The sequence below is a fragment of the Desmodus rotundus genome, chromosome 1 (genome assembly GCF_022682495.2).
Source record: "Desmodus rotundus isolate HL8 chromosome 1, HLdesRot8A.1, whole genome shotgun sequence".
Taxonomy (NCBI): Eukaryota; Metazoa; Chordata; class Mammalia; order Chiroptera; family Phyllostomidae; genus Desmodus; species Desmodus rotundus.
Window position 1 is genome coordinate 20,031,690 of NC_071387.1, and position 23,724 is coordinate 20,055,413.

Below are 23,724 nucleotides of genomic sequence, written 5' to 3' on the forward strand. Positions count from 1 at the left end.
CTCCTCTCCCCTTAATTCTTCCTCCCTTCCTTGGCTCTGATCCCAGCTTGCAGACACCTCCTTCCTGGGTCTGACCATCCACGCTCACCCAGCAGAATCGCTCCTTTCTTGGCCCTGTTCCTGCTCGACCCAGCAGGATTCCTCATTTAAGCAGAAAAAAAAGGGGATCTGCCTAACTGCCTCTGGGTTGGCAAAATGCCTCCCCTTGAATCTTCCCACACTTCCGTCAACGGCCCCTCTTGGCACCGTCCCTGACACCTCCTCCTTCTCTCCCCCATCCTAGCCCACCAGGCACAGGCAGAAGCTCTCATTTCCTTGCCCCATGCTGTAGTCAGCATGTCTGCGCTCCGTGTGGTCCCAGACCAAACTGCTCCCTGCCTGCCAACAAGCCACTGCCGAATGGCCGCCCAGCAGCCTCGGCCACCCTGGGCAGCAGCCCCCACTGCTCCATGGCACTATAATCTTGCATCCCAGGGGAGAAGCTGCGGGAAGAGGGGGGCGGTTCACAAAACCACTGCCCCCCATTACACAGGCAGCAGTGGCTGTTAGCAGGAGAACATTCCAGGCTGAAAGGCACAGTGGTCTGTGACATGGATGAGACTGGGCAGGCCTGTCAGGAGAGAGCACAGGAACGCTTTTGCTGTTGGTTCTAGCCAAGGACACCGAGCACAGAAGGGTTCGTGTATCTACCCCTTCTTTTAAATTAGTAAGCCTCAGCTTAATGCTTTCTTACATGTATGATATACACAAGATATAGTTGCATCGATATAAATGTTCATGTTGTCAGCTTCAGCATCTGTTTCTGAGGTGTTAGGAAAAGTGGTACGGGATCTCCAAGGTGTACATGGGGACTGTGTTTAGTTGACAGCGCTCATCACTGGCTTCTCCTGCATGCCAGGAGCAAAGAGAAAATAAATAAATGATACCCCTCCTATGGCATGAGAGACTCATGACCAGCTTTTTTTCTTTTGGAAAGACAAAAAAAATATTGGCTCTAAATCATACAGTAGTGAAAACCTGGAAGCCGTGAGCCCCTTGAAAATGTGTTTAGTTGGCAAATGTTACAGAGCCCCTTCTCCACGCCAAGCCCAGGCATTGAATCCATGCAGGGCTTCCATGGTGGGCAGACAGACATGGTCCCTACCTTCTTAGTACTTATAATCTAACCACACAAATCCACTTGTAAATGCAAACTGGGACGTGTGCTATTAAATAAAAATGCCTGTGGTATAAAGAAGGGACTCCAGGGGAGGATAGACTAAGATTGTACCTTCTAAGCTAAAATGTGAAGCATATTTAGACCATAGCCGTTTATTGCTGCAGGAGAGAAGGTTACCTTTCATTCCGAATAGTTGGAATTCTGCGTATCTATCCTCATTGTAGAAACAGTGCCTTTCAGAAGTGAATCATTCCCTTAGAGAGCCAAAAGAAGCCTTAGAGATTACCCCCTCTAAACCCCTCATTCTACTAGCGGAAATTGAGGTTTCAGGAAAGCTGAATGTTTTGCTCACGATGGCATATCCAGCCATCAGCAGGGACCAGGAAGGGATGCAAGACGCTTTGCTCTAAGTCCTGTGTTATTTCCAAGGCACCACACCACTTATTCTGCATTTTTTAACATAGCTTCTGGTACACGTTGCTTTTCCATTGACACTGAACTGTGCTCAAAGTGTTTAAAAACAAAGGAAGATCTGGCTCAAATTCATCTTCTGCTGATTATAAACTATGTGGCTTTGGATGATAAATTTCTTCTGATTCTCCTTTTCTTTTGTAAAATCAGCTTAGTAATGGTGTAGTTGTATACAAACACACACACAGGTATCTACATATAGAAGTTTCTAGATATGTGTGTGCATACACAGGGGTGGGCAAGAGGAGGTTTACAGTTGTGAGGACATGAAACACAGAGTTTATTCTTGTGTTATTATTTATTATTGTATTATTTTCCATAGGAACCACTGTGAACCTACTTTTGCCCACCTTTTATATACAGATGTATATATGTATCTAAAGAGAGATCTATAGATGTATAGTTTGGTAAGTGAGAGAATATTTACTTTGAATGCTTAGGGTAACACCTGGCACATCAATTTCCAATCAGTGGCAGCTTTTAATCATTGTGAAATGATATAAGAAAGCTAATGAAAGAACATTAAAATCATTATCTCAAGAACAAGATACCTGAAGATAACTGACACCACATCTTTTGTAAATTTTACTCCTCGAACCTCGACCAGGGGCCCTCCCCTGAGAAATTGCTCGGGGGAGGATGAGGAAGATCTACGCATGCAGGTGAATACCATCAAGAAAGCTGGCACCTACTAACGGCCACCTGATGAGTATCCAGTGGAAATCAAGAACACTGGCTGAGAGAAGGCAGCGAGATCATGTGCCGTTGGATGTTGAAAAAAGTAGAGACTGTTTGCCTTGATCAGGGAAAAACTATACGCTGGGGCAAATTATATTTGTTCATTAATTTTAGAGCAGAGCAGAATGCTAGAGCTAGCTGTAAGGGCTTTTCTCATCATTCAAGGGGAAAGTAGAAAACTCTATCTCATGATCGTGTAAGAAATTTGACCAGAAATAGAGTTAAGATTTCCCAGTTCCTAGCCTGGAATCCTTCCCTTATTCCAGACTGTCTTGAAGGGTGCCTGGGAGACCTCAAAGAAAGCTGATGACCTCGATGTTTCTGTGATCCCGTCCTCCTTTTCCCCTCATTGTTTTGGGGGGTTGGCAATCTGGACTACAAGGGTCCTCAAACAGTGACCTCCCAACATCCTGTCCAAGGCAGTGGCTACACTTGAAATGGCCCGAGCGCCATTGTCATCACCAGCAAGTGGCTGCTCCGTGGTCAGGACCCTGATGCACAGCAAGATTTTGACGATCGTGGATTTGTTCCATATTGTGCACATCCTCACTGGACTGCAAGCCTGGTGATGTTTGTTAGAAATGACTAACGTGTCATACTTTGCCAAAGAGTTCAATTTTGTAAGACCTTTCGGGTGTTTGGACTGGTTTTTCCTTTCCCTTGGCTCAAAACTTTTTTGAGTTGATTTCAGAATAATCATGTGCTTTGAAAAAGCTGGTGGTCTTAAAGAGTGTGTGCTAATAGGTTTTACAGGAGCAAGGACCATATGATAACTAGATCATTCAAGGTAGAATGATGCTTTGTTCAAGCATATCTCAATCACTTGTATAATAGCACTGAACACAGAAACCATATTTGGCAGAATTTAAATAACGCTAAAAAATTTGCTAGGAAAAAAGAATTTGAAAGACGGTTGTAATACTTAGAAAGCCATCCCCTATGTGGTCCAGTCTCAGGGAGGCATTGCAGTGAATGAAATCTGGTTCAGCAACCAAAATACATTTCAGAATAGTGTAAGCCCTTCACTTCACTTTCTCCAATGCCATAATGGAGACATACAGAACACAGCAATTCTTAAAATCTCCCGGTTCTCATCATCCTTTCCCTGTAACTCTTCTGTACCTATCTCTTCAAATTCCGGCCCCCCTCACACACCCACACACACACACACACACGGACACACACACCTTGCCACCCAAGCCTTGGCTCAAACCTCTTGTCTTAATTCTACATTACTCCCTAGGGAACCAGAAATAGAGAAAGTCCAAGAACATTTGCATATCAGTATTCTTTTTTGTTGTAAAGCAATGCTTTATAAAAGGCCTATGATTAAAAAAAAAACCTTACATAACTCGGTTTCATTAATCATGCAAATATTTTGAATGATTCAGAAATTGTGTGGGACTTTCACACTGCATTAGAAGTTTTAAAAGGTCGAGAAAATATCTCTCTAGGGTTAGTCATTGAACTTCAGCTAAGGGAAGAGTACTGAAAAACTGGGCTGGCCAAGGAAAAAATGTTGCTTCCATTTTACACTTCACCTTTAACATAGACATTTGGACAATGATGATAATGATAACAACTAATACTAAAATAGTGCTTTCTCTATTCCAGATACTTCTCCAAGCACTGATGTTTAATAATTTGTTTTTCATTCATCATAACCCTCTGGAGTATTGCTCCATGTTAGAGATAAGGGCAGTAAACGTCTGAGAGGTGAGGTAGCCTGTCCCGGGCTGTAAAGCTCACAGAGGTAGTTTATGAACCCACGGTCTCTAGCTCCAGAGTCTACAGTCTAGTCATAAAGATAGACATTCAGCACATACACACACAATCAAAACTATAATTTCAAGTTCTGTTGTTAAGTATTAGTATGACCCTTAGGAGATCATCAATATTTGATCATTTTCAACCCACCAATAGCAGTGTCATATGGTTCAAGCTAATACTAGTCAGGAAAAGAAGAAAATGAGTCATATAAAATACAAATCTGCTTAATTTTTTTCAATTGTGACTCATTCATAGAATAAACTTAAGCTTCTTAGCATGGAATAAAGGCTTTGCATGATTTCATCTCTCTTTGTCCTTTGAGCTAAAAGCTGGAACTAGTTACAGTTTCCCCTATTTCTTTTTTTAATCATTCTTATTGTTATTCTATTATAGTTGTCCCAATTTTTCCCCCTTTGCCCTCCTCCACCCATCACCCCCTCCCACAGTTAAATCCCACATCACTGCCCATGTCCATGGGTCATTCATACACGTTCTTTGTCTAGTCCCTTCCCCGTCTTTCCTCCATTACTTCCCCCTCCCCATTCACTTCCAGTCTGTTCCACGTTTCCACACTATTTCATTCCTCAGCTGCTTCTGGCTCCCTTTCCCACCTCACCCAACTATTGTCTTTGTTCCTACTTCACTAGACTAGTGATTCCAGTATGCAGGGATTCTGTAATTCATTCTATATCCCGACTGCCTGCCTCAGAGCCCACAGTAAGTGATCCGGAAAAGGGGTTGGGCAAGAGATCAAGCTGAATATCAGAATCTTAGATGGACAAGAACTCGTCCTTGAAATCTTAGGCCATTGCTCGGTTTCCACATCTGCCCTGGGAACCACAGCATCCCTAGCACAAAAGCACATGGTGGGAAGTTTTTAAGGGTGTATTTAATTCACCCGAATGCAAAATATTTATACTTGGTTTACTTTTGTCGACAATAGGTCAAATGCAGTCTATGGTGGATGCCGTACATTGGTCATTTTTAGATGGCTGGGTCATCAAATCAGTTGACTCACCAGTGAACTTCTGTTGTAAATCCAAGCCTTTGCAGCTGCTCTGAATTTTCGCTGCAGGGATCTGAGACACAGAGTGTGGAGACAATAGGCGTCTTGAGGACACTGCTCTTTGCAGAGATTGAATCCATCTCAGTGAGGTTAGAATAGTTAGCAGATTGAAAATTATAGCTCCATGGTAGCCAAGGCGGAGGGCTAGCTAATGAGCCAAAGTCTCAGTTTTATTATTCTTTATAAAAGGAGGATACACTATGGAAATAGAAACGCTGGAATGTTTATTGGGGGACATCTTATTATGTATGTAAACATATGCACACAAATCCCCGCCCCCACCCTGCATGCATGCACATGTTTTCCTGTCTCAGTATTATGTCATTTCTTTGGAAAGAGAAAGGACAAAGTGCTTTAGAAATTCTTGAATGGAAACCAAAACATTTGGAAATCTTGTTCTCTGAGCTGAGTTTAGCTGACTTTTTCCTCCAAAGAACATCCCCAGAGGTGACTAATAATGGATTTGTAAGGTGTAAGGAATTTGTACAATGTATTCCTACTTGCTTTTTATGAAGGCATATTGCTAGCATGTTAACATATGTTCCCATCAACTTAAGGAGTAGAGTGGTTAACTGCTGCCTAGATGAGGCCAGTTTGTTCAGTTTTCCACTGAAGGAGGTAGGTATTACAGTCCTGACAGCCTATTTTCCAGTGTATTATTATTTTGTAACAGGAAAACACATAGAATTAGACCACAAGTCTGAAACATCACCAAACTCCAAAGTCAGTATATTGTATTTTTAAGCCCAGTTACTGTGTTCTTCAGCTCTATGACTTCTATTTGGTACTGTTACCAGAGAGGGGCCTGGCCCTGAGCAGGTCTGGCCTAGGGCCAACTGTAGTATGTGAGTTACTGACTTCGTGTAGGAAAGATTTCACGACACGAGTCCAGGTGACTAAGAGGATGCATTTATTAAAGCTGCAGTCAATGAAACGGGGAAGGCCTTAGCATAGAAGCAGCAACAGGAGAGCCTGAGCTGGGCTGCCTGAGCTCACTGGGAAGTCAGAGAAGAGGGGCCCTTGGGGACAGGTTCAGGGGATCAGCCTGGGACCAGCTGCCAGCTGCCCATTGCCTTAGAGGTGAGGAGACACTGACCTGTGGGGAAAGAAGTGGGGGAAGAAGAAGGGAAAGGAAATGGTGCAGGCTGCTCCCCAGAGGGAGAGCACACCCTGGGTCCTTTGCCTTGAGGCTTTTCTCTTTCTTGCACACAGGGATCTTAGGGGAGGTCTTGGGGGGATTTCAGTGGCACATTCATCAGTTCTCCAGGTGAAAGCATATTCATTCTTTCAGGGTCATGGTCTCCACTGACTGGTCACTGACGGGACAGGGGGTCTTTAGTCACTGCAGCTGGTTCTGGCATCACCCGCCTGGTTCTGCTGCTTTTCTGGGCCTGGAGCTGGAATACAACTGAGACCTAGATGTTATCTCCCAGACATTATATCTGGGAAGAAAAGGCCAGGGGAGGGAAGATTACCCTGGGGGTGAGGTCCCTTTTTCCCAGTTTTGTCCCCTGCCAGGCACTGGGGGCCTTCTGCCCTGGTGACCATCTGTGCCTGGCTGTAAATTGTTCGGCCCCTGTGTTCAGATGTCTGTCCCAGTTTCCTTTTCCACTTGCCAAGGAATTTTCCTGCCTATCCTGTCTCAGTACCTTCTTGTATTTTCTTTCTTTTTGTTGAAGTTCTCATTGTGTTCATCTGGCTCTTTGAACGCCTTTGTGAGGATTCCTTTCAACTCTTCATCTGGTAAATTACTCATCTCCACTCTGATGTGGAATTTTATCTTGTTCTTTGGTTTGGAACGGATTCCTTTGTTTCTTCATTTTGTTCTCTGTGTTGGTTACTGTGCTTCAGATAAAACATCTACCTCTCCAAGTCCTGAAGGAGCGGCCTCCTGTAGGAGACGATCCTTGTCATTCAACTCTGCCTTAGCTCTCCATTGTCTCTCAGTCCTTTGTGGTTATCCCAGCAGCCTATTTTACTTTAGGGGCTCCTAGTAATCAAGGGTGTGCCAAGATCTGTCAGTGCCCCAAAAGGGAGGATATTAGTCAGCACTGAGATTCAGCCTGATTGGAAGCCAGACCCTCAGGTAGCAGCAACTTTTGAGGTATGCAAATGTATGTACTTCAAATAAATGTATGTTGTGGGACCATGAGTGTAAACCCCGCTGGCCACCAGAGCCAGGCAGTGTGGAGGTGTCCTCTGAGCAGCAGTCACAAAAATTGGGGTTCTGGACAAGTGTATTAGCTCCTTTCTGGGACATATTACTGAGCTGCAGGGAGGCAGAGGGAGAGAGCAAAGATGGTATCCATCTGTCTTTATGACCTGAGAGCACCTGGATAAGCTCCTGGTCGTGTAAGAACCCTGAAGCCTGCCCATGGGGCCAAATCTCGGGGACAAGCACCCAGGAAGCCTCTTTCACGGAAAGAACAGGGGTGTGTTTCAGTTTGTTGTCTGTGCAATGCCCTGGGGGTGGTAGCTTGCTTTGCTGAGAACTGCCCCTCCAATTGTTGTAATCCTGTGAGACCCAAGAACACCAGCTTCCCTGGCCACAAGAGCCAGGTGGTCAGTGGGTATTTCCTGGCTGGTAGCTGCAAAAACGGGGGTACCAGGGGTCTGTCAAAGCTCCCCTCCAGAAGTTACTGGCCTTCTAGAGTGTGGCAAAGGGAGAGAGCATCCCCATGGTGCCTGCCAGGGAAAAGAAGGAAATACAGATGTGTGATAAAATTAGGTGTCTGCACCTCAGGCCCTTGCTTTAAGATTAGCCAATGAGCATCATTCACATAAAGTCTGGACACCTCTGGATTGGCTGCCTCTGTGCTGAACCCCAGTGCTGGTGAACAGACCTTTAAGAGACAGTTTCAGGTCATTATACTCTTGTGGAGGTTTCGGGGGCTCGTCTCTCAGGTGCAGCGGGTCTTTAAGTCGGGTGCCCAACATGGCGTTCGTACCCTTTGCCCTTTAGGTAGAAGCTCTGGGTTTTGAGTTTCCTCGCAGCTGTGGGACTCCGTTCCAGCTAAGGTTCTCTCCCGGCTTCTTACCTGTCTCTCTCCTTCACCTGATGCATAGGGGTGGCGCAGGCAGCTTTCAGTTTCTGTTCAGAGGAAGTTGTTCTACATGTAGCTGCAGCTTTGGTGTGTTCTTGGGAGGAGGTGACCCAAGATCTTCCTACACCGCCATCCTGAACTGAAATCCCCCTATGTCAGTATACTGTGCTCTTCAGAAATACTTATAAAAATTTACCCAATATTCTAAAATTGCCAAAATAAGTATTATGAGCAAATCTTGCTGATCGTAGTAAAATTTTCTCTTTTCCCTTCTTCTTTATCCTGTCCCCATTATAGGTAACTCTTTCCAGTAATAGTGAAAAGGAGACAAAAGGAAAACATTTGCTAAATCAGTAGTCTTCAAGGGTTTTTGCCCATATAACTCCTTAAAAAATATCAAAAACCCATGTATCCCGTCAACTTTTACAGAGCCATCTAAAGATTTTTTGGCAGGTTTTTTTTAAAAGATGGCATTTCCATAGTATTGCACCGACATTTTAAAGTAAAACAATTATATCACTTTTGAATGTACCCAACGAAATCAAAATGCCACGGCAAATTTGATTCCTTCTGGAAGTATCCATTTGTGAATAAGCACATTTTTAAAAAAATCTTTGTATGGTTTCTTTTCTTAAATCTCTTCCATTCTACTTCCATCACATAATTGTATTCTAATGCAAGTGTTTTTTTTATGTCTTAAAACATTTTATAGATCCCAGCATCCTACTCCTCTGCTACAGAAATTGTGAATATAAATTGAAACTGATTTTTAAATTTTCTGTGACCAAACTGCTATTAGATTAAGTTGTTATTACAATTGTTATTTGTATATAATTTGTCAAACATATACATTTTGGTATTCATTACACATAAAAATAAGGTACTATTGGAGATTCCTGTATCCATGGATTTCTATTACAGTATCAATTTTATTTCTATTTTTCATTGGGTTTTAGTGCTGACAACCTTATTCATATAAATATGTAGATGGGACTTGAAAGAGTTGTGTTAAATTGATGTCACCAAATTCTGTGAGTTTCTCCTGAGTTACATGCCAACAATAACAAGTTATCTGTCATCGAAAAAATATTACAGATGATCTATTAGCTGATGACTCCCTTAGGCCATTTTTCAATTTTATTGAAACTGAAGAATTGGAAAACTTAGGGCTTGCAAAAGTTGTTACCCAATCATTGCAGTCATTGACTTTCTCAGGTGTCTGGGAAGTCCTGCAGAGAGACCTCACTCGGACTTCCTAAAGGACTCCCCATTTCTATTCCACTGGGAAGCAGGTTGTTTAACCTAATCATGCTTGGGGAAAATCTAAGCATTGCAAATTTTAATAAATCTTTACAATTCAACAAGTTTTGATCAAATTATTTTACCTAACAATGTACATTGATATATTTTTACCCAAATCTTGGAGAAACTGCACCTTGGAGCTTCTTTGTTTGTTCTGCCTTAATTCCAGAGAGGAGTGGTTGGCTGGAGGTCAGGGATATTTCTTCCGTGCCTAACTGTTGCTTCATAGATGCCTTGGTACCAGGAATAGAATATGGTGAGAGTGTACCTGAGTATTAGAATGACCAGAGAGGTAGGTGTATCCCTCCTGTATACATTTACAAATGTATGCAGACTTTCTTATTCAGATGTCACTGCCAAAAAATTGTACACTTCTTCATGAGGTACACAATTCTCTTTCAAATTACTCTTACTGAATATATAGTTTTCTAATTATAGGTGGGATTCCATTGCATTTTGTAAATACAATGCTTCCGCATACAAATTTATTGATTTTGAAGTATTTATTGTACCTTGCCACCTTACAAATCTAGTCTGTTAATTCTAGTGGTTTCCAAATGATTTCTTTGCATTTTCTAGGTTAACAAAAATATTACATGCAAATAGTGAAGTAACTCTTTGTTTAAAGTATTAAATATTGATGGTGAAACAGAGGAACCTTGCTTTAGGAATTTTTATGGTTTGTGCCTTCAGGATTCCACATATAATGAATAAATGAATGGATTTTTTTTCTTATAACTTGTCCCATAGTTCATGATTGATTTTCATGTAACTGCTTCCATAATTTGACAAAATTTTAAATCTCAAGTTTTCTTGGAAAATTTCCCAACCACTAACATGATGCTATGTAGAGTAATAATGTTTTGTTTTATATATTTATAAATAATTGCTTCAATGGTAAAAATCTATAAGACGCTGGCGTGCTGACTTGCACTGTTACATGAATTAAAACACTACCCTCACCGTCAATCACGGACACACGCAAACACTTTACACAGACGCACATTTGCACACACAAATACCGTGGGTTTAGGACTAAATTTCAAAAAGAATCTCAGGAGCTAGATGGCATGAAAGAAATAAATGTGTGATTATCCACTTCCTATTGTTGAGCTCGGCCTTCCAGATGGCTTACTTTGATTCTCAGCCAGTGATTCTCAGGGTCAGTAGACTTGTTCACCTTCATTTCTCCAAAAAAGGAATGGAAAATTCCCAGGAAGATGGGAACCAAGCAGAGTTTCCATATGCTCTGTTCTAGTATCTAAACATTCACTTTGCTTTATTTATTTACTTATTCATTCATTCACTTAAAATTTATTAATGCTTACTCCAAGCCCATATGCCACATAGCAGAGGCCAAAAAATAAAAAATAAATAACCCAATCTCCAATATGTGGTTTTTTCCATCTTGAATATTTCTGGATGCACTTTGAAATTGTGCTTCTCTCCCTTTTGCTTTTTTGTTTTTAATTACATTTTTTTATTTTGAGATAATAGTAGTTTTCCAAGTAGTTTTAAAAAATATTACAGAAAGATCCCCTATATAATTTTCCTAATTTCTCCTAGTGGTGACATCTTGCAGAACTACAGTGTGATACCCGAACCAGGATATTGGCATCAATGCAGTCAAGTTGCAGAATAGTTCGTCCACCACGGGGGCCCATAGTAGGCTCTTCCAGAGCCATAAACACTTCCCTGCTACCCCTCGCTGTCCCCACTTTACCTCTTGCAACCACTAATCTGTTCTCCATTTCCATAATTTCACCATTTCAGGAATATTATATAAACATCCCTCTAAGCAGAGGAAGAGGAATAAGGAACACTGCCCCCTTCCTACCGGTGGGCGTAGAATCCAAGTTCCTAATTTTTCCCCCATTGACACTGATAGGTATGCGTATCAAGGGGTCCTCATTACTGCTGGGCGTGGATGGACGTTCTGGCTCTTTGCTAGGCCTCCACGGAGAGCACCCTGGCTGGGAAAGCTAGGAGTGCCCCACCATGGTGCCCCACATGACCTCCACTGGCACTACAAGGAGGGCACCTCTTTACTGCTTGGTGGTGGTGGCAGCCCTGACTTTCCTAGATGAGACCACTCCAGTGGGGAGGGAGGTGGGAAGGGGCCCTTTGTAACTTCTGGGTGCATGTGGAAGGGAGACACAACCCTCACCCCTGTGGTCTCCATTGGCATGAAAGACCCACCTGTCTTACTTGGCCTCTTTCTCTGATGCTGCTCAGGCAGAGTCGTTGGGGTGCTCACCAGAGCTTTATGAGAGTAGAAGTCTAGACTGCACTTGGCCTCTGCCTGGCATGGCTGAAGTTGGGCCACCGTGTTTTCCGTGGTGTTTGGCTAGGGTAGAGGAGTTGATAGAACATCTAAACATGTTCTATCTTGCTAGGCTGCTCTTTTCTTTATCCTTTCGCTACAGAGAGCAGTGTTTTGTTGTTTGGGGTTGTTTGTTGTTGTTGTTGTTGTTTGGTTTTTTGGTTCATTTCATTGGTGTTTTGGAGTTGTCAGCTTCTTCAGCTTTCAGCCTGGGATATGCGAGGAAAAAGGAAGCCCAAGGAACTCACCGTCATGTCAGGCTTTGGACCTCAAGGTCCCTCCCTGGTCTGCCTTTTCATCATGCCAGTTTATGTTTGTTTATATACAACATCCAAGGTTTTCCATGGTACTTATCAGCAGGAGGCCTGAGGAGAAGTATATCTACCCATCTTCCTGGAAACAGATTCCTCTGCTTTTGCGTGCATCCTTTCTTCTCTGTTGACAGATTTTTCCATGGTGATTCTATCAAGCCAACAGAGGTACTGCTCTTTATGTGTTAGTTAGGGACACCCTCTGTGGAAGCATGGTGAGCTCAGTTTATCCCATATCTCATGTCCCATGATGACTTTTATAAGACTTACAGAGAAAAACATAAACACGATTAAGCAGAAACATCAATTAATCCAAGTTTCTCAATCGTCCTTATCTATAGGGATCGGTGGGAGTGAGTGAATCACACCATGTGTGTGAGAATGAAATATTACTGTCTTCATAATTACTCCCCAAAAGGCATTCAAAGTGATCTTGACCCCTTAACTTAAAACATTGTCATTGTTCTTGTTGTTTTAAGGGTAAACTGCTGGCTTTTGAATGTGGCCTGTTCAGCCTGGATGGTTCTAGTACTCACTTTCCTAGCTTCTCCCCTCTGTGCTCCAGCCAGAGTGCACTTTTGTTTTTTAAGCGTGCTCTCTCTCTCGCCTCGGGGTCTGCACATATTGGTCCCTCTGTCTGGAATGCCATCGCCCTGCTTCCACGCCTCCCCTCACTTCTGTTCGTGGTTCTGGTCTCACCTCTGAAGTCACTTTGACCAAAAACCTTACCTGACCACTCCACACCTGCCTCAAGGCTGGATAACATCCTGGTGCTTTCTCTCTTTTAATCACCTGCGTAAGACTAGAGTGGTCGTCAGGATACAGGTGGAGTTCTAGCTTACTCTCCTCTGTGTCCCCATGACCCCTGTCCCTGTCATTTCCTTCTCATCCCTACAGAGGGTCATGCAATTTTAGTTTTAAAACTACTTGGATACAAACACGATCCCCCTTGTTGCTGTGATGGGAAATGCAATTCTCCAATGGGTTACATAACTGAGAGAAGGTCAGACACTGTCAGAGCTATAATAATTAGCAGAATTCTGATCCAAGCATTCCCACTTGATCCTTCGCACCACGCCCTACATTAACGGGTGAAACAGGACAAAGGTGGTGGCGTGGTGAAGTTTAATGTGTTGAAGGCCTGCAGTTTGCCAAAGCAAAATACTTGCAATTTTATTTACCCAGAGATTATTCAGAAAATAATCCAAATACTTTAATACGGGAATGTGGAGGGGGAAATTACCAGCTGAGCGGAGGACTTCAAGGGGCAGTGGATTAGACCACACAGACCACCAGAACGAATGCCGGGTGGAAGGGATCCTTTTGAACCAGGTTTTACGGAAACGACAGAAGGAAGTCATTTAAATATATTGGTTAGCTCCTTTAACACTATGTATCGAATATCTTCTAGGGGATTTGGAAAGTGTGGTTGCTGTGCAGCACTTGCCTTAAAGTAGCTTATTATGAAGTAGAGCTGTCGTTGCCACAGAGAAGTCAGCGTGTGTGAGGTGAACCGAGAACTGTGGTTAATCCCGTGCTAAGCAGCTGATAGGAAATGAAAATAAAAATGACGTGGCATACATGATGCACAGAATGCTGTCGCTATGCAAAAGTACTTACTTCTAGTTATGGTGGTGATGGGATTTGAACTGAGCTTGAAAGATAGAATTCGGACCGTGAGAAGTGGGTGGAGTGCTGTGGCGAATGGAAGTGCGGACTTGTGATGGGACTGGGGAAGTGGGAAAGTAGGCCAAATCTATGATGTGGTGGGATTTGGGGACCAGATTGTCCTGGGGCTTGAATTCCAGGTTACAGATGGCCTTTGGTTAATGGATAACTGCAAGCCATTGAAGATTTTTGAGCAGGAAAGTGGCACAATCGGAGCCTTGTTGGAGGGATTTTAATGTGGCACCTATGGCCAGAAACAACTGAATGTGCAGGAACCTAGAAGAAGAGGTTGTAGGTATGGAGGTAACAGAATCAATCAAGTTATAAAATGATGTTTTAAATTAGCACAGCGACAATGGACATGGAAAACAGCAACTGATAGAATCCACATTGCCAAACCCTCAAAGACCTTAAAATCTTATGGAAGTAAGGTAGAGGAGATAGGAAAGACAAATACCAACGTCAGCTGTGGCCTGACACTTTACTCCTAACTTACCTCTTTATCGCAAGACCCAAAGGGAAACAAGGTTGTCAGCAAACACCAGACCGTGCTGAGAATCTTTCTTCCTTTCTGACTGCGAAGGTCAAGTGTTTATGAGGTCCACTGTGTGCATTTTTTCTCGTTCCTTAGGACAAGCTAATACTCAACGGATATGCATCAGTACAGTTGTAAAAGCTGTTATAATATTGAAATCGTATTTCAATCTTGAATGTCCTGAGTCCCTTGAATCCCCCTTTACTGCCCTGGCCCCTTTTCCAGGTCCCCTGGCCTGTCCCGCAGTCCAGCACGGTAGAGGTCACATCTGGCAGGTACGCGGGCGCGCTGAACTCTGCTTGATGCCATGGCTGCGGTATGTTCTCACTGATGAACGACCATGCCATTCTGGGTTCTAACACGGAATATTACCCCTAGTGTGGATGAAGTGTTCTCCCAGAAGGTTCTCCGGTTTCTTTAAGCAAATAGACTTCTGTTGGGCCTACACATGTCTGAATCTCAGGGACAGATCTGCCCTGGGTTTAAGTTGAAACCTTGTTGCACAGAAATCCCCAGGACTTCACACTTAAATGATGATCAGTCGGTAATTTTGAAAACCGTAATGCCCAGGGCTAATTGCAGTATAATAAGATATGTACTTTTATTCCTGATGATGGGAATATAAAATAATATGACAATTGGCCAATGAGTTTGAAAAGTTAACATTTGCCTAAAGTTTTTAATGGACGAAAGATATAAGAGAAAAATATGGCCCTGATGGATGTGGCTCAGTTGGTTGGGCGTCATCCCAGAAAGAGAAAGGTCACCAGTTCGATTCCTGGTCAAGGTACATGCCTGGGTTGCAGGTTCAGTCCCTGGACAGGGCACATAAGAAAGGCAACCAATCGATTTTTCTCTCTCACACCGATGTTTCTCTCCCTCTCTTTCTTCCTCTCTCCCCCTGCCCTCTAAAAATGAATAAAAATAAAATGTTTAAAAAATATATGATGGGTGAAAAGTTGTTTATAATTTTAAAAAATTGGAAGCAACCTAAATACCAAACATTAAAAGAAATGTTAAACCAGAGTGGTTTACCCTATAGTAAATTTTAATTTCTTCATATGATTCTGAGTTATTAGCTATTTTAGAAAGAATAAATAAAGATAATTCTAAAATCTCCAGAGGCCTCTCCTAAAAGGGCTTGCACATAGAGTTTTAATTTTATTTATTTTATCTTTTAAAGATTTTATATATTTATTTAGAGAGAGGGGAGGGGAGGGAGAAAGAAAGGGGGAGAGAAACACTGATGTGTGAGAGATACATCAACTGGTTGCCTCTCACAAGCTCCCAGCTGAGGGCCTGGCCCGTAACCCAGGCATGTGCCGCAACTGGGAATCGAACCTTCACCCTTTTGGTTCACAGGCCAGTGCTCAATCCACTGAGCCATACAAGTCAGGGCCCACAGAGTTTTAATTTTAAAACTCAGGACGATCTCACATTCCTCATGCAGACAGTAGACACCTTAAGACAATTAGGAACACAGAGTTTTCAATGGAAAAGAATTTGCCTACGTATTCTATACTCAGCCAGGTTGCGTGTGTGTGTGTGTGAATATACGGGTATGTGTGTGTGCGCACATATATTAATTCTTAACATATGACATTAACTTGGCTGATGCATTCTCTTTTGGACACAGTCTTCTGAGGGTTTTGTTCTTTGGTTTTTGATAGACTTGTCCTAATCCATCAGTAATCTCGTTTCTGATCTGAGCAGGTGTTTACGTTTACAACAGGGTGTCCTGCGGCTCGCTATGGCTCCACAGTGTTGCTGAAATCCACAATTTTCTCCCCGTCGAGTCGTCTGTATTCCAGCCAAATGAGCTCAGCAATTGCAGGGCGATTGGCAGGATGCTAATTCATTACACACACATTCGGATGTGTAGAATCCAGGGCAGTTACAAGCCTCCTCACCTAATTCATTGATGAAAATAGAAAGCATCTTGGCTGTCTAATAAAAAAAAAAGGTGTGTGGCGGGGGTGGTTCTGGTATGTATGTCTAGGACCTTGTCTTATATTTGTGAAAATATAAGCCTTAGAGAAATTGGTTCTCTTTTAGTTCGGTGAATTGCTATGCTCAAAATTCTAGCGTAACTATTTGTAGGAGCAGATTCCTTATTCAGAACAAATCCATAAAGTTGAGAAAGAGTATAATATTGTAATAATGGAGAGCCTTTCTCTGGGGGCCCAGATACCTGCTCGGTGTCCTACTAAGATCTACCAGGACCCAGGGCTTTTGAGGTGCACAGCTCCTGGATACCGTTATAACCTACATGAGTGAGCACCCTTGGAGTTGGGTCGGGCACAGCGTGCAGGCAGCTGATGCAGCTGGTCCTCTGAGCAAGGAACAAGGGCTCTTGATATGTCTAGAGATTTTTGAAAGATTCATCTTAGATTTTGAATAGGGTGGAATTTTATGAAATATAAGTTATTGTATAACATCATATTAACTAAAACAGTCTTCTAAGGAATTGATGTTGAGTGGGTAGGACAAAGAAAATGAAGACTTCTTTGTGTTTTACAAATTCCAAACTGGTTGATGTTGTAATTTACTTCAGTCAAAGAACTGAGTTACCAGCTGAAGAATAACCTCATGTTAGCACAACATGACAACTTTCAGAATCACGCTTCCAGTAATAGTAGCTGGTAACCGCCAAAATGTTTCTGAAAAGAGAAAGTGCTTATTTTAACAACAACAAAAGCAGCAATTAAGAAATAATATTTGGTTCATGTCCAGGAAGGAAACATTTCATATTAAAAGGAAAAAAAAAAACATACCCTAGCTGTTTACCACCACTTCTGAAACTCATTCAAACCACGGTCTGTTTCGTCTTTTGCCTGGTTTTAGATGAGGAATTTTCCCCTTTGGGAATCAGAGAGGTTGATTACACCTCTCCCACTAGAATTGTGCAATGCCTTTAAATAGTTCTAAAGTCTGTTTTCCATTATCATGATGAATTTCACAATATATTTCCAAATGTGCTTTTGTATATTTTTATCCAAAACACTGTTCTCCAATGTTGTAAAATCTTGATTACTCCAAAGGTTTTAGAGAGTAATAGTGTAAGATGAGTTCCTTTTTATGTGTATTATTTTAGAATTAATTATAAAACCTGTAGACATAGTCTGACAGCTGATATGGTAGGGTGTTTTTAAGGTCCTTTTTAGTCTTATTCTAGTCATAGAATTGTCCAGTGTTAGCATTGGAAATGTCATACACATCGCTCACTGTAACTTCTGTATTTCGTAGGAAGAGAATACAAAGTCACTTGCCTGTGACCCAGAGCTTGTTAGCGGGAGAGCCAAGCTCGCAACTCAGTTGTCTTGACTCCAAGTCCAGTGTTCTTCTGCTTCACCCTGTTGTTATTCTCCCTGACTTGAGTCCCCCTCCAACTGACCGCCCTCCGCCTTCCACGGGAGCTTGCTTTCTCTTGCCCTCCTGTGACTGGGTGACTGCTGGCTCAGGCAATGGGTTCTCTACGTTATTATCAGTCTGTGAAATACGTCTGCATTTCCAGAAGCCAGACACATCCTCAAATGTCTTTCTCTCCCCTCATATTTACTAATAGTTTGCTCAGATACGGAATTTGGGCTTTGTGATATTTTCCCATGTAGCTGTATATCTTTTTCCATTCTTTTCCCTGAAATAGGTTTTTGTACAGAAGAAATAAAATGTTTGTTTTATTTTCCCATTTGTAAGTATCTTGTTTTTCTTACCTAGATGCTTATAATACTTACCTTTATCCTGGGTATGAATCACTTTTTATTAATGATTCTTTTTACTGCATCCAAAAACAACTTTAATGTTGCTGTTATAATTTTTATTTTCTTTTCTGTTTGTGCATTTGTCTTGATCATTTTCTCCTATAGCTGCTGATTTCTGTTTAAGGAGACCACGTTGTCTTTACAACTGCACAACTATTTACTGAGCTTTTTCTAGAAAAAAATATTCAGTAGTATGAATAATTCAATAGTAATTCAAAGTTTAATAATATGATGCTGTAATATTCCCTTTGTGCTCAAGTACTTTTCATATATCATTATAATTATTTTTAAAACATTTCTCTTATTCTTAAATAGTGATAGATCTACCAAATTCTGGATTTTTCTACTAAAAATATCATGGGAAAATATTATCTTCTGTCTTGAAATATAATCAAGAATTTTAGAAGCATGGTTTTTTCCTATTTATTACATTATGTTGTGAATCTTATCTTTCAATAATGATCATTTATATTTTTAGCATGTTCAGTGATTAAAACAAGGACTTTTGTATCCAGGAAACCCCGATTTGAGACCCAGCACCAGCAGTAGGAAAGAACATGGCCTCTGGATCTAAATAGTCTGGGTTCCAGTCCCAGCTCTGCCACCTACTCACTGTGTGACATGGGCAGGGATTTAACCTCCTAGTGCCTTCGCTTTATAACGTGGGATCAATGTCATTAGTTCCTTCATAGGTTCTTAAGATTAAAAAGGTAATATTTATAAAATGGGTAGAACAGTCTTTGGGACATAGTAAGTAGTGCATAAATATTTGCTTTAAATTCTAACTCCAGCCTTCCTTTTCATTTTGTTGTAAACCTAAAAAAAAAGCCTTTAAAAAAATAATTAAGCCAGAGCTTATCTACCCACACATAGGCCTTAAAAGACAATAGGAAGAGGGAGTGTGCTACCATTTAAAAATATTCAACTTGCTAATTAGGAACAAGATAAATGTGATTTTGAATTTTTGTCATAAAAATTCACCAATAAATCTATGTTATGGTCTAAATAAAATTCTAGCTCTGCCTCTTGCCAATTGAGTAACTTTAGTCCAGTCATCCCCTGTCTTTAAGGCTCCATTTTCTCATCTTTAAAGTGGACATAATACAATGAATTCATTCAGGAGTAACAATAAAAATCATTAGTTGTATTAAAACTGGGAGGATTCACTGAGACAGCTTACATAAGATGTCATGCACATGACTTGGTTGTTACTGTTTTTAAATAATCAAACGCATGCTCAGCTGGGCCACATTGAACTGACCTACCTGAGCACTGCAAGTCTCTTTATTCCGCCATCTCTCAGTTATTGAGTTCTTAATTTTGAGTAATTGTATAGATGTATAACTCCAGAGAGAGTAAGTTACAAATTCAAAGTCACTTTGTCATTGCAAAAGGAGGCTACCAAACAAAGTCAATTAGATCCTGCCTTTAATGTTTTTTTTTTTTCCTTGAGCCTGGGAAAAGCAGGGTCTTAGTTCTTTTTGCTTCAAAGGGCCTTATTTCCCAGTAGTTGAATTATTTTCCTCAAGCCCTTCACTTTCACCTGTCCTTTGTCAAGGGCTTTGAACTGAAAGTATGGACTAAGTGTTTTTTTGCATTTCTAGTTCTCTTTGGGGAGGGGGGAGGGGGGAGGTGAAGCTACACAGATTGGGGCAGTATAAGAGAATATGGAACATACCATATTATGAAGATTTTTATATGCATCCAGAATCATTCATTCCTTTCAATCCCTTTGTGTTGCTATTTTGAGTTTTCCCACAAAAAAGCCCGGCATAATATGTTGTGTTGTGCTGTAGTTATAACTAATTGTGGGACAGAAGAGGCCACTTCATAATTTACAAATAACAGACTGCATCATTCTTTTTTAAAAATTTGGTTTCTGTCCTTGCTTAAATTATATGATTTTTACTACGAAATGCTGTTGTTCAGTTTTTCCCCCCTAATGAGTCTCAAAACTGTTGCTAACTCTCAATTGATGCACCCATAAAACGGACTTCCCGGCCTGCCCACAGCTTGCCCATCAGGGACGTACAAACCAGAAGGCGCGCCAGGAGGAATCAGCACCTGCCTTCCGTGTCCTGATGAAAATCACACCTCTCCCCCCGGAAGTACGTCCCCTGAAGACTGTGTCTGCAAGGAGGGCTATCGGGCATCTGGCCAGACCTGCGAAGGTAAATCTCCCCACATTGGCCAATAGGAAATAAAAAAGTGGATCTCTTCGAGGGAAGTGTTGCTGATGTTTTCATCCAATTCATTTGTAATAATCTTTACTATTTCTCTCTCTAACTTGAGGTGGGGGTGGAGTCTTTCCTCTCATTAAGTAGCATTTCTTAGCACTGAACACACCTATATCTCGCTGCAGAGAAAGGGGATCTGAGCCAGGAGCAATATAACTATGAATCCAGAAAGACTGACTACTTAGAAAAGATCTAAAATGACTCTAAGAGAAAAAAGCCACAAATTTAACAACAAATTTAAGTAACAAAAGAGTCAGTTTGGGCCCTGGTGATAGTTAAATCCATTTAAAGAAAATATTTTTATAAGTAAAATGAATTAGTGTCATTCATATCAAGATGGAAAAACATTTAATTAGCCCGGAACATGTATCGTACAAGAAGCTGTGGCTCTTAGGATTTGTGGCAGGCACCTTGCGCTGGCCTTACTTGTTCTTTATGTCATGCCACCTTCATTAAGAAGGAAAATAGCTAATGACATAGGAAGGTCGAGAACTGGAAGATCTTGTATCCAAATATACATCAAAATAAATGTTTAAATCATAAAATAGTATCTGTTTTTAAAATTTAACTGGGAGAAATATCCAACAGAAGTGAGATGTAAGGGTCTTCTTCCAAACAGGCACTGAGAAACTCACGTGCAGTAAATGGGAACACTGTGGGAAATTTAGCCATATACATAAACGTCCTCGTAACCCAAAAACTGGCGGTGGGGGAAGCTTCACAGACAAAGGCTAACTTTGCTTTTTAACTCTATTTTTACAAATGGTAGTCGTCCACTGCCCTGCCCTGAAGCCTCCAGAAAACGGCTACTTTATCCAAAACACTTGCCGCAACCACTTCAATGCAGCCTGTGGGGTCCGATGTCACCCTGGATTTGACCTCGTGGGAAGCAGCATCTTCTTGTGCCAGCCCAATGGTTTGTGGTCTGGGTCGGAGAGCTCCTGCAAAGGTATGCAAACTGCCAGTTCGTGCTGTTTATTGATTGTCTTGCTTGGGTTCCTTAACTTAAACTCTCATGGGCCAGTGAGTTCTTTGTTTCTTTTGATTTCATAGACAGCAGGCCACGGAATGAGAAAAAAGTTATAGAAAGTTTGAAGTCAGAACCACTAAGTTCAATTGACCCCATCATTATGAGCTATGCCCTTTGTATTTCTTTTATGAACAAGCAAAGGAAGGGCCTGCCTGCGAAGGAAATGGAAAATTTTTTAAATTGATGTGACAGAGAGAGAGAGAGAAACATTGATTTGTTGCTCCATTTACTTATGGATTCATTGGTTGCTGCCTGTATGTGCCCTGACCAGAGATTGACCCCACCACCTTGGCATATTGGGACGATGCTCTAATCAACTGAGCTCCTCTGCCAGAGCACCCAAACCTCAGATTTTAAGCAGCCAAGACTGGATGCCAGGGGAAGTTTTGGGACAATCAGAGCGAGGGCTTCGGTGGCTGCTGGGATTGCATGACTTGGGGGACCACGCCAGTATCCTGCAGGAGGAGCAGTGAGCTAACGTACCCATCTCCAGCCTTCACTTGGAGTAGCAGCATGCTGGAGGGAGTGGGAATTTGCTAAAGTGAAATCTCAAAGTGCACAGTCAGGCCCATAGCCCTGGGGACAGTGCCTCGGGTGGAACCTAAGGATCCACATCAAATGCCAGAGAAACAACAAACAGAAGGTGCCTCCAGTCACCTCCATTCTTGCCATCTCTGTGACCAACTTTCCTACCTCTTACAAGTGTTGCACAGGCAACTTCCCAGGGTGTCACAGGCAGAAGGCTATGTGAGAAAAGGTAAGAGGGGAACAAGATGAAGGACTTGGGAATCCCTGTCCCTGCAGCGTCTGAATACAGTATTCACCCCCTACTTAGGGTTGCCAGATAAAATACAGGACACCCGGTTAAATAGGAGTTTTAGATAAACAGCAAATAATTTTTTAGTATAAATCCCATACCATTCCCTACTTGCTGACACAATGAATGGACATAGTTGAGAGCCAAATGAATAAATTAGAAAATCAACTCACGGAATTCTGAAAATAGAGCAAAATTTCAAAGATCAAAAAATATATATATAAAAGGCTAAAGAGGCAAGAGAATAGTCACAGGAAATGGACTCTTCTTATACTAGGAATCTCAAAAGAGAATGGAGTAGAGGGGAAACTGTAACAGGAGTTTAAATAATACATCCGTAATCTGAAATCTTGAAAATATACACAACTAAAATCTTTGCTGTTCAGTTTAAAATCATTTGCTATGTGCCAGGAAAAAAATCTTAAAAACAGGTCCGTGTCTGAAAATAATCTTAGTGAAATTTCTGAGTGCCCTGGAAGAAGAGAACATTTTGCTTGTTTCACAGTTAGAAGTAAATAACATTACCTACAAAAGAAAAAGAATTAGACTGACCTGGAGCCCCTTATTAGCCATTTCAAATATTAGAAGATAAAGGTATGTTTCTAGGATTCTGAAAGAAAAGCATTAGACCATAGATTTCTAAACTCAGACAAGCTACTTTTGATGTGGAAAAGCAAAGGGGAGACATTTTCAGTCACATGATCTCAAATGGTAAAAAGTCACATCCCATTACTGAAATAATTACATCAACAGTAAAAATAAAGGGGGAAAACCTCTTAGAAATATACCTAGTCAATAATATTGTAACAACCATGTGTGGACGGTGCCAGGGGGGTACTGGAAATACCAGAGGGAACGATTTGTCTAGGACTGGCCGGGCACTATGCTGTGTACCTGAAACTAATTCAAAAATAGTATTGAATGTAAACTATAGTTGGAAAAAAATAAAAAGAAATTTAAATTTAAAAGAAATGTTCCTGTAAAGTCAGCAGTTAAAATTTCTACCGCTACACCCTGACCGGCGTGGCTCAGTTGGTTGGGTGCTGTTCCGCAAAGTGAAAGGTCAAAGGTTCAGTTCCTGCTCAGGGCACATGCCTGGGTTGTGGATTTGGTGCCCTGTTGGGACATGTATAAGAAGCAACCGATTGATGTTTCTCTCTCACTTCGACGTCTCTCTCCCTCTTTCTCCCTTCCTTCCCCTCTCTCTAAAATTAAATAAAATAATATATTAAAAATCTCTACCCTTTCTCCCAAAGACTTCATGGTACAGGGGGGAAAACATGGCGTTTTAGCTTTCCACTTACTGGCCTTCCAGAGAGAGTGAGAAGAGTAGGCAGACAACCCCTATAGAACAAGGACGGGCCTTGCCTCTTACCCTCCACAATCCACATCCCGAGCCTGGCATCCTACAGAAGAAATGGCCTCGCCCTCACAGGAAGGCATCCCTTTGTTCCGACAGCCTTGATTGTTCAATCATCCTGCCTTTGCTTTT

The 23,724-nt window shown here is 41.7% G+C and overlaps 1 protein-coding gene across 1 annotated transcript in view; it reads left to right on the forward strand.

Annotated features, from left to right (window-relative positions):
- Nucleotides 1-23,724, forward strand: part of SVEP1 (sushi, von Willebrand factor type A, EGF and pentraxin domain containing 1) — a 161,439-nt gene that overhangs the window by 34,283 nt on the left and 103,432 nt on the right. The window contains exons 4-5 of the mRNA XM_024559943.4: nt 20,161-20,319; nt 21,155-21,334. Of these exons, the coding sequence (XP_024415711.3) occupies nt 20,161-20,319; nt 21,155-21,334 (339 nt within the window). The remainder of the gene's footprint in view (nt 1-20,160; nt 20,320-21,154; nt 21,335-23,724) is intronic.